This window comes from Podarcis muralis, chromosome 15 (assembly GCF_964188315.1).
Source record: "Podarcis muralis chromosome 15, rPodMur119.hap1.1, whole genome shotgun sequence".
In the NCBI taxonomy this organism is placed as follows: domain Eukaryota; kingdom Metazoa; phylum Chordata; class Lepidosauria; order Squamata; family Lacertidae; genus Podarcis; species Podarcis muralis.
This window is the reverse complement of record NC_135669.1, coordinates 31753742-31767848: the sequence shown is the minus strand read 5'-3', so window position 1 is coordinate 31767848 and position 14107 is coordinate 31753742. Positions and strand designations below refer to the sequence as shown.

Here is a 14107-nt window from a genome sequence, read left to right as displayed (position 1 = left end):
GAAGTCAAACTTGTTGGCAGGTTGCAGCGCCTGCTTTGGCTGTAGAGACTGATAAGGGAGAGGCATGTTTTGTTGCAGCTGGGGCAGACGAAGGTGTCCTGTTGTATTGCTGCAGATGCATTGTGGTGTTTCTTCTCTCTGCGCTCTTCCCAGCGGTCATTCCTCCTCTGGTCACTGCTGTGGATGCATGACCTGACTGCTTGTCTCCAGGCACATCGTTTATTTATTTAGAAAGCTTTTATTTATCCAGGCACATCGTTTATTTATTTAGAAAGCTGGCGGTTCCCTCATTGCGAGAAGTGAGGCTACAGGGAACCAGACAGAGGGCCTTCTCGGTAGTGGCGCCCGCCCTGTGGAACGCCCTCCCATTAGATGTCAAAGAGATAAATAATTACCTGATATTCAGAAGACATCTTAAGGCAGCCCTGTTCAGGGAAGTTTTTAATATGTAACGCTGTACTGTTTTAACACTGATTGGGAGCCGCCCAGAGTGGCTGGGGAAACTCAGCCAGATGGGCGGGGTATAAATAATAAATTATTATTATTATTATTATTATTATTATTATTATTATTATAAACCGCTTCACGTTTTAAAAATCTCTTAAGCAGTGTGCAGTCTTCAAAACAGATGATATTATTAGGGCAGTAAACCAACAGTATTAAATCATTAGAAACAAATGAAAAAGCAGAACGGAACATGTTACCATATGTGGTGGACATGCAGCTGTGGTTATTAGAATAGTAGAAATATTGAGACATGAAGTTCCCTTAGATTCAGCATTGATATTGCTCCACTATATGTCATTTATTGTCCAGAAAGAACATAAGGAATTTGCATCCTTTTTGTTAGCAGCTGCAAGAATGTTTGTGACTCAGAACTGGGAAGTTACATGATTCCCTTTTGGGGAAGGATGGCTTTAAAAAGTTTGGGATTTACCTAAGAGCGAGAATTGCAAGTGGCTGTAGAAATAAATTCTGGGGAAACAAGTTGATTAGCAATCCCTCTTCCCAGGAAATTCTGGTAGGGGAATAGGGGGCTGACGACTCTTGACACCCTGAACAAACTACAGCGGCTATGATTCTTTGGGGGAAGACATGACTTTTGAAAGTGGCATAATGGTGCTTTAACATACGGTGTAATTGTCGCCAAAGGAAACTGCTCAACAAGATTCCCAGACACTTCAGCACCATGGACAGCACTTTGCTGTCTTGTAGTCAGACCATTCCGGCCCATAACCAGGCAGCTTCCCCCCAGCCTGCTGCTCTCGAGGTGTTTGGGCTCTGAATATTTTTGGTGGGCTGGACCAATCCAGAAGTGTTTATGCTGCCTGCCAGTCACACACACAGGGCTGACATTTCTGCCCTCTGGGGCTGGAAGAGGACTCTGAAGCTCAAACACACACAGACACACACACACACACACACACACACAGTCCCAAGAGGCTCACTAGGCCAGTGCCCTGTTTAGATGCCATAAGGCTACCTATTGAAACCCCAGACAAGTTTCTTGTAGGGAAACTTGGGTCTCCAGGAATCCCCCTTCCCCTATTTCAGCCAGATCTACAAAGCTTGGGGAAGAGAGGTGTGTGTGTGTGTGTGTGTGTGTGTGTGTGTGTGTGTAAAAATTATAATTATTATGTGAATGAACGAGAAGCTGTGATTGTCTCTTTCAAAGTCGGCCTCCCAGCCCCGTGGCTCTTTTTGAGATTATCTTGGCGCAGGAACCGATGAAAGGCAGATAAAAACATCTGGTGCTATTATGCAGAATTATTCACAAGCTGTTTTGACACTGCTTTTATGTAAGAGGCTTGCTGATAAGAAGCTTGCTCGCTGTTTCCACCCTCCCCCTTCCTCGTTTCGCAAGGGAACACTCCTGAAGGCCCCTGGGGGGGCACCTCTGACTCCTCCATGGCTGGGAATGAGTCTGCCGGGGGCTCCTCTCTTTCCCTTACGAGGGCTGCCTTCTCCGCACAAGGCAAGCCTTCCGTTCTGCCTGCAAATGCGGCAATAAATTGAAACGAGGCAATAGCCCCACACGGTTACGACTGCAAGAGGGAGTCGTAAATGCATAAGTGCTCAGATATTTCCCCCCTCTGGAAATACGGCGCTCGGCTGGCTGTAACAAAGGGCTGTAGCTCAGTTGCAGAGCAAATGTCTTGCATGAAGCTGGTGGGTCCAGGTTCATTCCAGGAAATTCCCCTGCCAGAAACCGTGACTCCTGTTGGTGTAGCCAGGGCAGGGAACCCCTTTGGCTCACTGGGCGGCTTTCAGGGAGGTGCAAGCTAATAGTGGGTGGAGCCAGATGCAGAAGTGGGCGGAGCTGCCCATGTGGCCCTTAAGCTGCACTCCAGCCGCACAAAAGCAAGGGATTTTTACGCACATGAATCATCTCCAGCAAGAGACGGGACTGCAGTTCACTTTCCAGCCAATCAAAAGCACTTGAGAAGGGGGCAGAGCAAGGGTGGAGAGAAGGGGTGGCCTGGGGAGAGTCCCGAGGGCCAGATAGAGGAGACCAGAGGGCCTGAGGTTCTCTGGCCTTTGCTGTATACTGTACTTTGAGGTAGAAGGAGCAGTGGCACCTGACTTAGTACCGTATTGGCCCGAATATAACCCACACTTCCCCCCCAAATTCTGACTGGGAAAAGTTAAAGTGCTGCTTAAATTCGCGACCTTACAGAAATTGGCTTTTACGATATTGCTGTAGGATTTTCTTCTACATTTGCCATTTACGGGTGTGAGTGCCTGCTGAATTTTAAGGTAGCGGCTTATATTCGGGTATTGTCTCCCCCCTCCCCTTGAATTTTAAAGGTGCGGCTTATTTGCAGGTGGGGCTTACATTCAGGCCAATACGGTATAAGGCAACTCTGCTCCCCGTCAGCCAGGCCTGACCATTTGCCAGGAACTCTGCAACACACATTTCAGTAGAACAGCATAAGAAGAGCCTGGCTCCTGGATCAGGCTGGGGGGGGGGGCACGGCATCTAGCCAAGCACCCTGTTCTGACAGTGGCTAACCAGGTAGAACCATAGAATTGTAGAGCTGGAAGGGACTCTAAGGCTCATCTAGTCCAACCTCCTTCAGTGCAGGAATGTCCCTTGGAATCACAGAAGCGGGACCTGAGCACAAGGGCACTCTCCCCTCCTGCGGCTTCCAGCAACTGGTGTTCAGAAGGGAGCACGCTGCCCTCATGCCTAGGAGCAATTGCAACCCGTACCTTCCTTGAATTTAGTAAAGTTGCTAACTGAGCCCGAGAGTTTCTTGTGTTGGTCACCTAGCCTTAATTGTAACTTCAGTTGAACTCTATAAAGTCAAAACTGGGTGGATGTGTCGTCTCTGCTGGAAGAATACAAATTCTATGGGTTCAGATGCAGGTGGTTATCTAGGAACGACTTGGACAAATATGGTGACACTTTAAAAAGCTGTAGCTTTGGTACGGCAGATCTCCTGGATGCCTACGAGATCTCTGTGGCCAGTGCCCACGTTTTGCATTTCTCTTGCTTTTGCCTGGATTCAGCTTTTACTCCCTGTGGACTTTTTGGGGTTTCAGGCTCGTGGCTGTCCTCGCCTTTGCTATATCAATGCTCCTGCTGGGCGACTAGTCTGCTCACGGTGAAAGGGACGGGGCGTGTGGTGTTGCAGCACTTCTTGGGGTCCTTTGTTTTTCTGGCACCTGACAACCTCACTGAAATGAACTCTTCCCCCCTCCCTCTTTCTCTTTCTCCCCTTCTCCCTGATTCTTTCTCTCTTGCAGCTTGGCAGTGACCTTGGCGGGGGAATTGGAGGCAGCCCAGCAGTAAGTCTCCCCCATTCATTTTACCCCCTTGGAACACAATGCTCTGTTCTCTTTTCCTCTCCATCCCCTTCCCACAGGCCCTTTCCAACACATGCACCAGAGGTGCCCTAAATACTCAGAGGAAGGGCTGTTGCTTGGTGGTAGAGCCTCGCTTTGCATTGCAGGGTATCCCAGGTTCAGTCCTCAGCGGCAAGCCCAAGTAGTCTAGGGGGAAAGACCCATTACCATTTTATCCTGAGAGGCAGTTTTCCTCCCAGGTCACCCAGTGAATTTCATGGCTGAGTGGGGATTTAAACACTGGTCCTAGTCTGACACTCAAACCCAGCCTTTCTCACCTTTGGGTCCCCGGATGCTGTTGGACTACAACTCCCATCATTCCTAGCCATCATAGCCAGTGGTCAGGGATGATGGGAGTTGTAGTTCAAGAACTTCTGGGGGCCCAAGGTTGAGAAAGGCTGCTCTAACCACCACACCATGCTGGTTTTTCATGGGTTTATACAAGGCCAGTTGTTTCTTTCTGAGTTTTGTACCCCCACTTTGCCCTCGGCTTCCTGAATTCTTAGAAACTCCTGATCATTTTAATGTCCTGGGTGCCTTTTTTTTTTTTTTTTTTTTTTTTTTTTTTGCAAGTGCTTGAGAATGCAGGAATGGAAATGAGAGCTGATTAGCACCACCTGGGCTAAAGAGCTCCCTTGAGTGTCCCTCGCTCGCCCTCGGCACCCCCGCGGCCCTCCCCACCCTCCAAAGCCTTTTGAGAAGAAGGGAGGACTCTTAGGCAGGCGGTTTTCAAAGGACGCTCACCCTCCGAAGGTGATGGGAGAGATGATTGCGGGGATTAAATTTGCAGAGCGCATTGGTATGCAAATCCATTATTTGGCACTCTTGATAATTCAACGAGATTCCGGTAAAGAGCTTTGAAATATTCAGGATATAACCTGAGTTTCTGGTTTATTTAATAAAGGCATCCACTGTGTGCAAAACGCTGAGATGCCGTCATCCCTTTCCTCCTCCGTTTCCTGCTTCCAGGTGGGGCAGACCTTCATTCCATCATCGGTTCCAGCAACCTTCGCCCCGTCTCCGACGCCGGCCGTGGTCAGCAGCGGACTCAACGACCTCTTTGAGCTCTCTTCCGGCATTGGGATGGCGCCCGGAGGATACATGGCACCCAAATCGGTACTTGCAGAGAGAGAGTGGCTGCAGCATTTCACCTTTCCCAGTACAATTTGTCTGGCAGTTTCACTTTAGGTTACGATAAACTGAGTCTGTTTTCTACTCCCCCTCCCCATTGTTCCATATTTAGTTATTTGGAATCATTTATATACCGCTCACTGTGGAAAATCCCGAAACATAATACATTAAATCTATATCTACATCACAAATTATCATTAGAGGGGAAAACTGCCCAGTCTAGAGCAAATGATCAGTGAAAGCCTGAGGAAAAAGGGATTTTTATTTTTAAACATGGCAGCCCTCTAATCACGCTTCCGTTGTCTGCCCGTTTGCTTCCAAGCTAGATGGATTGAGTATTAAAATCATAGAAATTGTAGTGTTGGGTGATCTGGTGGTCATCTAGCCTGACCCCCTGCTTAGTGAAGGATCTACAACAGCTACAGTATCCCTGACAGCTCCAGGGAAGGCCATACCACCACCACCCAAGGCAGCCTATTCAATTGCCCAACAGCCCTCACTGCTAGGAAGCTTCCCCATACGTGTTGCCAAAATCTACTTCCCTGCCATTTCCAGCCACTAGTTCTAATCCTGCCCTCTGAAGCAACAAGAGAGCAAGTCTGCTCCATCTTCTGCACTCTTGATGGCATCCTCTTGTGCCATCCTGCCCCATTTGCTCAGGTCAGCAGGGGAGGACACCCCCCCCTCCGCAATGCATCCCCCCCCACTGTCTTAAGGCACTTTGAAAGAGCCTTCTCTGTTGCAACACCCAGGCTGCGGAACTCCCCGCCCCAGGAAATTCATCCAGCAATTCGTATTGGTGCTTTGGCACCTCTCTTAACAATCTTCCTGTTAACGGCAGGAAGTCCTCGGGTTTGAACTCTCTATGCTGGGCTACCCCATGAAAGTTGATTTTTTTAAAATAAAAAACCCCTGATTCTTTCAACCATCCAAAAATGATTTCATCAGCCATCAGAACCTGATTACTTTTTAATTGTTGAGGCTAGCCGCCTTTGAAATGGAGAAGGCAGGACATAAACATCTCTCCAGGCCCAGCCCCATTTGACACTGACCACGGTTTCCCCGATAACCTTTCAGGTCTGGCTGCCGGCCGTGAAAGCCAAAGGCCTGGAGATCTCCGGCACCTTCAGTCACCGGCAAGGGCACATCTACATGGACATGAGCTTCACCAACAAAGCTTTGCAGCACATGACGGACTTTGCCATTCAGTTTAACAAGAACAGGTAAGGCCACCAAGTGACAGGGGTGGTTGCCTGGAGTCTGTTTGCCTGATTCTGCTGGAGGGCATTCCTGATAAGGATGACGTCTCCTCCTGGAAGGATCAGGCAGGTCCTCTGAAGTCTTTTGCCTCTTCTCCGGGGTGGCAGGAGTCCTCCCTCTCTCCAGGCTGTACCCTGCCGGCATTTGGTGATGGTTGAGTCTTCCCCCCCCTGAGAAAACCAGTATTTCTCATGTTTGCTTTGTGCCGCTCCATCAGTTTGGTGATCTTTAAGACTCCAGCCAGATGGGTGGGGTAGAAATAGCAAAATTATTAAAAATTATTAATACAGGGCAAAACTAATGAACACACGCGATGGGCATGTGGGAAAGCGGCTCGGTTCTGGGAGGAAGTCCGGGACTCAGGGCAGATTACACAGATAAAATAGAACAAGCTAGCATAGAAAGGACAATGTAATTAAACACTAATAGAATTAAAAGGGTATAAAAAGAGATATTAAAAACACAGACAACAACAGTAAAAACAAGAATAAAAGCAATTACTGGACTAAATGTCTCTTAAGCATCCGGAGCTGGCTCTCCTCAGTCTTTTCACGGGAGACAATATTAACTTACAGTTTAAACCTCTAGTAAGTTCTCTTCTGCTAGCAAAGAGGCTCCCCATAACAAGATATAGGAAGAACTCAGAGGGTGCTTCTCTGTGACAAATTTGTATAACAAACTATGGCAAATAGTTACGGGACAGTTCAATAATAAAATGGGCACAAGGCTTGAAGCACAACTGATTGGCAGTTTTATTATGTACATGGCTAAAAGTGAAAATTACATTTTGATTAACATAAATTATATTTTGATATATTTTATTTTTTGATAAAAATACAGTGGTACCTCGCAAGACGAATGCCTCGCAAGACAAAAAACTCGCTAGACGAAAGGGTTTTTTGTTTTTTGAGCTGCTTCGCAAGACGATTTTCCCTATGGGCTTGCTTCGCAAGACGGAAACATCTTGCAAGTTTGTTTCCTTTTTCTTAACACCGTTAATACAGTTGCGACTTGACTTTGAGGAGCAACTCCTAGAACGTGGTGTGGTAGCCTTTTTTGAGGTTTTTGAAGACTTTGGTGATTTTTGAAGCTTTTCCAAAACTTTCCCGACACCGTGCTTCGCAAGACGAAAAAAATCGCAAGACGACAAAACTCGCAGAACGAATTAATTTCGTCTTGCAAGGCACCACTGTAAAAAGTACAGCTACCCCAAATATGCAGTTTTATCTATCTAAACTAATTCAGCCTGTCCTTTGACTTCCTATGCCCAATGAGGGGAAAAAGTTAGTCCAGCAATATATGAGACCTTACTGGATAAACCAGTTCTGATTGCCAGTCTTTGATCCGGATTACCTGGCAAGAGAGGAGGAGTCAGAGGAGGGTAAATTTCTCTTCTCAGATCAGAATAGAAATTGCAGTTCAGAAGTACACATGCCATAGATTCGGGGATGACGTGTGTCTGTGTCTGTGTCTCTGGCCTTTCCAGCTTTCCAGAGGCATCTGGCCGGCCGGCGGTTGTTGTTGATGATTTATTATATTTGTTAAACAATGAATGCTAGACTAGCAGATCACCCCAACCACCCTCATCCAGAAAAGCAGCTCTTTCAGTCTCTTCCCTCCACCCCAAAAAGAGAGAGATCCTCTGCCTTCTTTCGCTGAGCCTTTCATCTTCTTTCCCCAGTTTTGGGGTCATCCCCAGCACCCCGCTGGCTATCCACACCCCTCTGATGCCAAACCAGAGCATTGATGTGTCTCTTCCTCTCAACACCCTGGGACCAGTCATGAAGATGGAGCCTCTCAACAACCTCCAGGTGTGGAGTGGGGCTGGGGGCTGGGGGTGGAGGAGAATTGGGGAAGGGGCATTGGCAGGGGGAGAAGAGCCTGGGATGTCTGGGGTTTGCAGAGAGGGGAAAGGGGAAAGCAATCGTAGCAGAATCTTCAAGCTTTTTGAAGCACCGTCTGGGGAACAAGGCAAGCTTTCTCTCCTTCCCACTCTGTTCAAACTGGAATAGGGTTGACAACAAGCTAACCACACGTTGACGGAACTCCCATCAGCCGCTGCAAAGCATGGCCATTGGTCGGTTGTGATGGGCATCCACCAATACCTAGCAAACACTGCGTTGGCTCTCCTTGACCTGGAACCTGGGGTTATCCAGTGACTTTGTTTGGTGATGCTTGGCACAGGCAGAAGGAAGGACTTCACTTGATGCTCTCACTCTCGTTTTGAAAAGATACCTATTCATAGTCTGCAAATAAAGCAGTTATTTTTTTTACTAAACTATACAGTGGTACCTCGGGTTAAGTACATAATTCGTTCTGAAGGTCCGTTCTTAACCTGAAACTGTTCTTAGCCTGAAGCACCACTTTAGCTAATGGGGCCTCCTGCTGCCGCCACGCTGCCGGAGCACGATTTCTGTTCTCATCCTGAAGCAAAGTTCTTAACCCGAGAGAATATTTCAGGGTTAGCGAAGTCTGTAACCTGAAGTGTATGTAACCTGAAGCGTATGTAACCCGAGGTACCACTGTACTAGACTCAAATGTTTAAATGTTTCATTGATTGTCCTTCAATCTTCCTGCCACGCCTGCATGCCACTGCTTTAAATAGTTGTTTCCAACTTTGGATTCCCCTCCGCCCGGACAATTCTTTTGTTTCGTTCTTTCTGTTACCATTGAGCAGTATATAAACATGGTGAAGTAAATAAAGCAAATTAAATTTAAATGTGAGACGCAGCATCGACCAAAGCGCATCTCTGGGGCTGCAACTCGCCTGTCTATTCAGATCCAGCTCTCTGTTTGGCTGTGTGACTTGATTGGGGCCAGTGCAGAGGCACCAGATACCTGTGGAGGTTTCGCCCGGCGACAAAATTCAAGGTTAATTAACTGCTTAAGGTGCCGGCTTCTCCTTTCAGCTGTTCTCTCTGGCGCCTTCATGGTTTATTAATGAACCTTCAGGCAGGTGGCTCGAAATAGCAGGCTCGGCGCTTGGAGGCTGTTGCTTTGGTGCCAAGAGGGGCAGCTGTAGCGGTTTCTGCATGTATGTCTTTGGGGAAGATGGGGAGGGGGGTAGAGCTGAAAGCACCCTGACAGGCCCCAAATACGCCTGCGACAAACCTTAAGGTTCAGGCTGCCTACCTCTGAATCCTAGTTGCCTCGATTTTTGCAGACATTGTGGGCAAATTTTAGCAGGCTGCGGGCGAGGCCTCTGAATTTTGGTTCTCCTGTAGAGAAGAAACAGGATCCATGATGTGGGTTGTCTCCACCCATCTCATCACTGGCAGGAAGTTAAACTTTTGAGGAATGCATCAGAGGCAGGACAACCCCCTAATTCCATATCTACTTCCTGCCTTCATTACTGGTAGGAGGTTTCTTGCCTGCTCTAGGCATGGCAAAGGAAAAGGTGGGAACGCCATCTCAGAAGGGATTTTTCCTTTGTTTCTTCCTGGATCATCTCCTTGCAGGGCTTTGAAGTGGCCCATGTATGCTCACAACAGCCCTGCAAGGTAGATTAGGCCTGATAACTAAAGATTAATGGAGTTTGAATCCACATAATGGAACAGGATTCTGGACTTAAATGGACGCACTCTGATAGCATCCCTGCTAAGGGGACCATCCAGCCGCTCCTTTAAAACCCCTAACAAAGGAGGACCCAACCTTTTTACGAGGCTCCCTGTTCTGCTGTCGGCAGCTCAAAGTTTCAGAAACATCCTCTTAACATTTAATCAGAAATGAACAACTGATTTGCTCCTTCACCTTCGGGGCAGCCCTTTGAAACACCTGGAAGCCACAGAACTCAAGAAGCATTTTGAGGAAAACCACCGACAGGAATGGTTCTGAAAAGCATTTTGCAATCCAAGCGCACATCCCACCGGCTTCCTCCTTGCCAGCAGAGACCCTCTCGAAAGGCTCCCTCACTGTTGACTTACTCAAGAAGGGCTCTTAGAAACCTGACATGATAAAAGTTTATAATATTTTGCATGGCATGGATAGATAGGTGGAGAAATACTTTTATCTATCATAGCACTACAGCTTGTGGACGTCCAATGAAGCTGAATGCTGGAAGATTCAGAACAGATACAAGAAAGTCCTCCCTTCACGCAGGGCATAGTTAGACTATGGAACTCCCTCCCACAGGAGGCAGGGCTGGCCATGAACCTAGATGGCTTTAAAATGTTTAGCCTGGAAAAGAGGAGCCCGAGAGGGCATATGAAAGCCACCTTCCAATATCTCAAGGCCTGTCCCAAGGAAGAGGGAACAAGCTTGTTTTCTCCTGCTCTGGAAGGTAGGACTCAAACCAGTGGCTTCAAGTTAAAAGAAAGGAAATTCTGACACCATCAGGAAGAGCATTTTGACAGAGGAATGGTCTCCTTTGCGAGGTTGTGGCCTCTTCTTCCTTGGAGGTTTTTAAGCAGAGGTTGGATGGCCATCTGCTAATAATAATAATAATAATAATAATAATAATAATAATAATAATAATAATATTTTAATTTGTATCCCGCCCTCCTTGGCCAAAGCCAGGCTCAGAGCGGCTAACAGCAAGTAAAAACAGCACAGTGTACATAAAATCACAGTGTCAATTAATTAAAATGCATTCTAAAATCAATTCAGAATCAAATTAATGACAACCAGTGGGTTAGAGTTCTATGAGGATTACAGAAGGAGAGAGGGCGTCAGACTGTGCCTTGGCCAAAGGCCTGGTGGAACAGCTCTGTCTTGCCGGCCCTGCAGAAAGATGTCAAGCACTGCAGGGCCCTAGTCTCTTGTGTCAGAGCATTCCACCAGATCGGAGCCATGGCCGAAAAAGCCCTGGCTCTGGTCTTGTTTTAGCTGAGATTCCTGCATTGCAGGGGGTTGTACTAGATGACCCTTGGGGTCCCTTCCAAATCTACAGTTCCATGAAAAAAGATAGGGACAAATTCACGGAGGAGAAGGCTATCAGCCAGGCTACTAGCCTGGATGGCTATGCTCTGCCTCCACGGCTGGAGGCAGCAATGCTTCTGAATAGCAGTTGCAGAAGGAGAGAGGGCTCTTGTATTGAGACCCTGCTTGCTGGTTTCCCTTTAGGGCATCTGCTTGGTCACTCTGGGTAACAGAATGCTGGACTAGATGGGTAACTGGCCTGGTGCCGCAGGGCTCTCTATTTACGTTCTTACACCCTGTTGCTCAATTTATGTCCCTGTTTCAGAGAACGGCCTTTGGGACCCAGATCTTTTCTCGAGAGCTCTTTCCAGGGAGGCAGGCCGCCCTTCTGACTCAGCTTGTGCCTGTTGTATTGACGTTTGTCGGTGGAATGTTCGAATTTGGAACATTTTCTTCGCTCGACATGCTTAGCTGCTTCTTGAGCCACCTGGCACTTGGCACGCTCTTGAAACACAAGTGCAGCTCACAAGAGCGTTCTGCTTTCTGGCTGGCGCCCCTCCCCCAAAGGGTGGCAGTAGCACGTGTCAGTTTTACTTGGTGCAGAAATTCAGCATTCCAAATCCCTGGAGCTAGTTTTTTGGGCCAAGAGAGAAACTCCAGGAGGGGAGGCGATTTATTTTTATTACAGTAAAATCTATTAATCACCTTCTAAACTGCCACCTCAAGGTGATTTACACATGAGGAAGAACAGTTTTAAAACAATCAACGCTTTTAAAACAAGACTAACATGTCAACAAGTGGGGACTTGTAGCAAAGACGCCTTTAACCAGCTGGGAAAGCCTATCGGAACCAAAATGGCTTCAAATATTTCTGGAAAGTGGGCACCTGTTGTATCTTAATAGGGATGCTGTTCCACAAAGCAGGGGCAGCCACACTGAAGGCCCTGCTCCGAGATACAGCTTCCAAGATCTCTGGAACCTCCTGGATAAGCCGGTCGCTCAACTAACCTGGTTCTGAGTTGTATAAGGCCTTATATGCTAGTACCAACACCTTGAGCATGGTCTGGTAACAGATTAGCAGCCAGAGCAAATCCTGCAAGCAACGTGTCCTACGCCGGCAGGAGTTTGCCACTACAAACAGCCTATCTGCCACATTCTGCACTAGCTGCAGCCTCTGGACCAACCCAAGGGTAGCCCCGACATAGACAGCATCACAGTATTCCAGCCAGTGCACAGTTGGCAGTAGAGAGCTGCCAGAAGTAGGGATAATGGGGAGTTGTATAGAACAGGGGTTCACAAACTTGGGTCTCCAGCTGTTTTGGGACTACAACTCCCATCATCCCTAGCTGGCAGGACCAGTGGTCTGGGATGATGGCAATTATAGTCCAAAAACAGCTGGAGACCCAAGTTTGGGAAACCCTGGTTTAGAGCATCATTAGGGCCGCGTTGACCAAGTCCGATAAAGTGTGGAAGCCATGATCCTTTGGATCAGCCTTTCTCAACCTGTGGGTCCCCAGATGTTGTTGAACTACAACTCCCATCACCCCTAGCTAGCAAGGCCAGAGCTCAGGGATGATGGGAGTTGTAGTCCAGCAACATCTGGGGACCCACAGGTTGAGAACCGCTGCTCTGGATGTTGCTGGGCTCTCGTCTCCCATCATCCCCTCCCATTAGCCATGGGCAGAGACCGTCTTGCTTTAAAGGATTGTATGCAAGCTGCTCTGGGAACCTTCTTGGCTGATGCGTGGTGTAAAAATGCTCTAATAGAGGGCAGCTCCCTGTTCATTTGGAGACACTCCCATAATGGGGATAAAACGTATTCCTTGCCCTAGAGAGGGGGGACAGTTAGCCTCCACTGAGAAAGAGAAACCGTAAGGGGATTGCAAGAGGTTGTGACCACCAGCAACACTCAGATGCAGATCTCCCCCCAATGTATACACGGCTATATTCCCTAATAGCTGGTGCTCCTGACACTGACGGTAGCCACTGAAGCTTGCCTTTCCTTCTCTGGCATCTTGCTTCCCTCTCCTGAGAGCCATCGGCATCGAGCAAAATAGCAGGCTGGCTTTGGGGGGGGGGGGAGAGTGGACAGCTGAGGCCCCTGATGGCTACAGCTGCTGCCGCAGTTGCCAGAGAGCCCCAACCTCAGACAGTGGCATATCTGTGATGCGCTTGGGTTTGGCCATGCCTCGCTGCAGAGCAGAATTGATCCACAAACGTAGCATGCAGCTGTTTGGATAGAGTGTTTATGTACTTTAGGATGAAATGGTTCAAAGCAAAACACCGGCCAGTTGCTGTGTGCCCCTGGCAGAAACCAGCCACGGCTGGAACCCAGTTTTTCAAATTTAACTAGAAGATGTTTCACATGTATTTTGTCAGGGATGTCACACAGGCTTATTGGGCAGTGCTTTTGAGGACCCCTCCAGTCCCCTTTCTTACGTGTCGGAACTGCGATAACTCAAAGGCAGTATCCCCACGGAGTTAATTGTTGGCAACCGGCTCCCGCCATGCTGGATCCGTGCAAAAACTTTCCAGCGGCAACATATCCCCATACCAGGGCTTTGCCTAGGGAAGGTTTTCCAATGAGACTTCTTGTTTCTGCTTACGTATCAGGGAAGGCAAATAGGTAACTCCATCAGAGTTGAGTTTATCCATTGTTTCCCACTGCTCTGCTTGTCCCTGTGTTTTGTGTTTATATTGTAATGGCCATTGGCCACAAACAATAACTGAACTTCAACACTGCCCTCCACAAGGCAGGGAGTCTGGAGGGAGGGCAGGATTGCTTTTGACTACGGGCACAAAGGGCAGCCGCACAGGAAAGCTTCCTTGTACAGTGGTACCTCGGGTTAAGTACTTAATTCATTTCGGAGGTCCGTTCTTAACCTGAAACTGTTCTTAACCTGAAGCACCACTTTAGCTAACGGGGCCTCCTGCTGCTGCTGCGCCGCCAGAGCACGATTTCTGTTCTCATCCTGAAGCAAAGTTCTTAACCCGAGGTACTATTTCTGGTT

General features: G+C 48.0%; 1 protein-coding gene across 3 annotated transcripts in view; it reads left to right on the top strand.

Moving 5' to 3' along the window:
• AP2B1 (adaptor related protein complex 2 subunit beta 1) overlaps window positions 1–14107 on the top strand; it is a 60422-nt gene that overhangs the window by 34504 nt on the left and 11811 nt on the right. For 2 of the 3 annotated variants that reach the window (XM_028707329.2, XM_028707327.2), the window contains exons 15-18: window positions 3751–3792; window positions 4819–4965; window positions 6058–6203; window positions 7922–8051. In XM_028707329.2, coding sequence (XP_028563162.1) covers window positions 3751–3792; window positions 4819–4965; window positions 6058–6203; window positions 7922–8051 — 465 coding nt within the window. The remainder of the gene's footprint in view (window positions 1–3750; window positions 3793–4818; window positions 4966–6057; window positions 6204–7921; window positions 8052–14107) is intronic. The other variant, XM_077919698.1, reaches the window with a different exon arrangement.